This window comes from Papilio polytes, unplaced genomic scaffold (genome assembly GCF_000836215.1).
Source record: "Papilio polytes unplaced genomic scaffold, Ppol_1.0 DF823823.1, whole genome shotgun sequence".
In the NCBI taxonomy this organism is placed as follows: Eukaryota; Metazoa; Arthropoda; class Insecta; order Lepidoptera; family Papilionidae; genus Papilio; species Papilio polytes.
In genome coordinates, this window is record NW_013525381.1 from 868,721 (window position 1) to 870,993 (window position 2,273).

At 37.5% G+C, this 2,273-nt stretch overlaps 1 protein-coding gene across 1 annotated transcript in view; it reads left to right on the top strand.

The window, feature by feature from the left end:
* The window catches only part of LOC106103331 (ATP-dependent RNA helicase SUV3 homolog, mitochondrial), a 10,481-nt gene that overhangs the window by 4,898 nt on the left and 3,310 nt on the right, over positions 1-2,273 (top strand). Inside the window, exons 11-14 of the mRNA XM_013283068.1 lie at positions 138-317; positions 876-1,024; positions 1,545-1,643; positions 2,182-2,271. Coding sequence (XP_013138522.1) covers positions 138-317; positions 876-1,024; positions 1,545-1,643; positions 2,182-2,271 — 518 coding nt within the window. The remainder of the gene's footprint in view (positions 1-137; positions 318-875; positions 1,025-1,544; positions 1,644-2,181; positions 2,272-2,273) is intronic.

Consider the following 2,273-nt stretch of genomic DNA (forward strand, 5'->3'; position numbering starts at 1 on the left):
GACGCTTCGCCATTTCGGCGGATTCGGGTGGCCGCTTGCTCGTTTGCCACCTTATGTTATAAAAAAAGACACCTCTTTAGGGTGTTATGCCCCTTCAGTGGGGTCGTATAGTGAGCTGATGTTGATGATGTGTGCAGGACATCTTCGTGCACCTGTGCACGGTGGACGACTCGCTGTATGTGATGTGCAACACGGAGGCGTTCAAATTCCTGGCGGAGATGATCCAGCACGTGCCGCTGCCGCTGCGCGCGCGCTACGTCTTCTGCTGCGCGCCCATCAACAGCAAGCTGCCCTTCCTCTGCGCCACATTCCTCAAGGTCGACACGTACACGTACACGCCAGGGGTTCCCAACCTCTTGGTCAGGGACCACTTTTATATTGTTAGCAGGGAATACTATGTATTGTTCCGTGAAGATCTCAGAACCTATTGCACTAGAGTCTGGCCACCGAGGGGATTTTAGTGGGCACAAACCTCACATAATCCTGTCCTTCTCCATGATACAAAATAAATGTAAAAAAATGATCAAAACCATTCAAAGTTACTTTTTGCTTAGCTTTGCAAATTTTTTGCCCTTACAAATTTTGTCAATATAAAAAAAATACTTTTTCGCTAATCGTTCATGCTAGTAATAACATTAATTTATGCTCGTATCTTTTAAATCTTTGAGTATTGTCTGTCTATAAGTTTGTTACGCGAAAGTTGTCAAAACTCGGTTTTAGTTATTTTTCCCGACTCACTATCAAAAAAAAATCTGAACCATTTTTTGGCTTTTGAGGACCACTGGTTGGGAACCACTGATATATAACCATGCTTTTTGAATACAACTTTACAGTTCACTGAGGAATACAAATATTAAATTGAAAATGTGTTACAGATAGTCCGTCAGTACAGCCGCAATGAGCCGATCACGAAGTCGTGGCTGAGCAACGCGGTGGACTGGCCCGTGCCCTCGCCCAAGACCATCATGGACCTCGTGCACTTGGAGGCGGTCTTTGATGTGCTGGAATTATATCTATGGCTCAGGTAACCGACTATCGAAGCTATTCTATAAACTACACCAGGGGTGGCGAACTATTGGGACGCGAGCCATATGGTAAACGACATATTTTAGACTCATTGATAATAATAAAAACGCTACCAAAAAAAAATGAAGTAGGTGTAACATGGAAATAATGTAATAATAGTCAAAATTATTCGATGGCCCGTCTTAGCATTAAATATTTATTAAAAAAATGGCACTTTGTTGCATAAACATTCGTCACCCCTGGTCTAGACTTAAAATAAGTTAAAATAAATTTTTTTTTATTGTTTTTACAATATGTTTAATTTTTCGTATTGACTAATTTTATAAAATTGCCTTTATAAGATTTAATTCCATCCTTATTCTGATTTATTTCGCAATTTCCACAATGCTACATTTTCTGTAAATGTAAAAAGATACTGTTTTTTTTCTAAATCATGATTTGTAGTAAGTAATAATTTTTATTAATACATATTGTAGTGAATTTTATTAGGTTATCCTAAAAATAATTTCTTCCAACAGTTACCGATTCCCTGATATGTTCCCTGATGTGAAATTGGTTCGTGAAATGGAAATAGAGTTGGACTCTATCATACAACAAGGAATCTTTCAAATAACAAGGTATTTATATTGATTATAACACTGCACTCGAGATCTCGTCACTCGACAGGAATGCGCGCGAATATTCCAATCCTCCTAATGACATTGACAGCTGTCAGTTAGAGATGTGACGTTTATGGCAATAATCTAGTGTTGCACCAATTCTATAGAGTGGTACTAATTTTCTTAACAATACTAATATAATAAAGCGTAAACACAGTTAATCTTCTCTCAATAAAAAGCACTACACGACACGAGCCCTAGACTTTGTATTTTCACGCTATCACACTTAGGAGGTAAATAAAATGGAAAAAACGGTCATACGAGATAGGGACAAAAACTACAAACCAAAGCCGTAGAAAAGCAGGGTTGCCATGGTGACGGTACTTGTTAGTTAATGAATTTTGACATTTGCAATCGAAAGTTTTACTATTGTAAACAATAAAATAAAGTTTTAATAATTTCTTGTAGATGTCTCGTGCGGGAATATGTAGTTATCAAATAAAACTTTAGTAACTAAATTTTTATTCCATTAGTATATTATTATTTTTGCTTATAGATTATTAAGAAATTCAGAACAAGTATTAAAGGACAGCCCTTCAAGTGAGGAGACATATGGACGAGGGAAGAAGTCAACGAGATCACATTTGC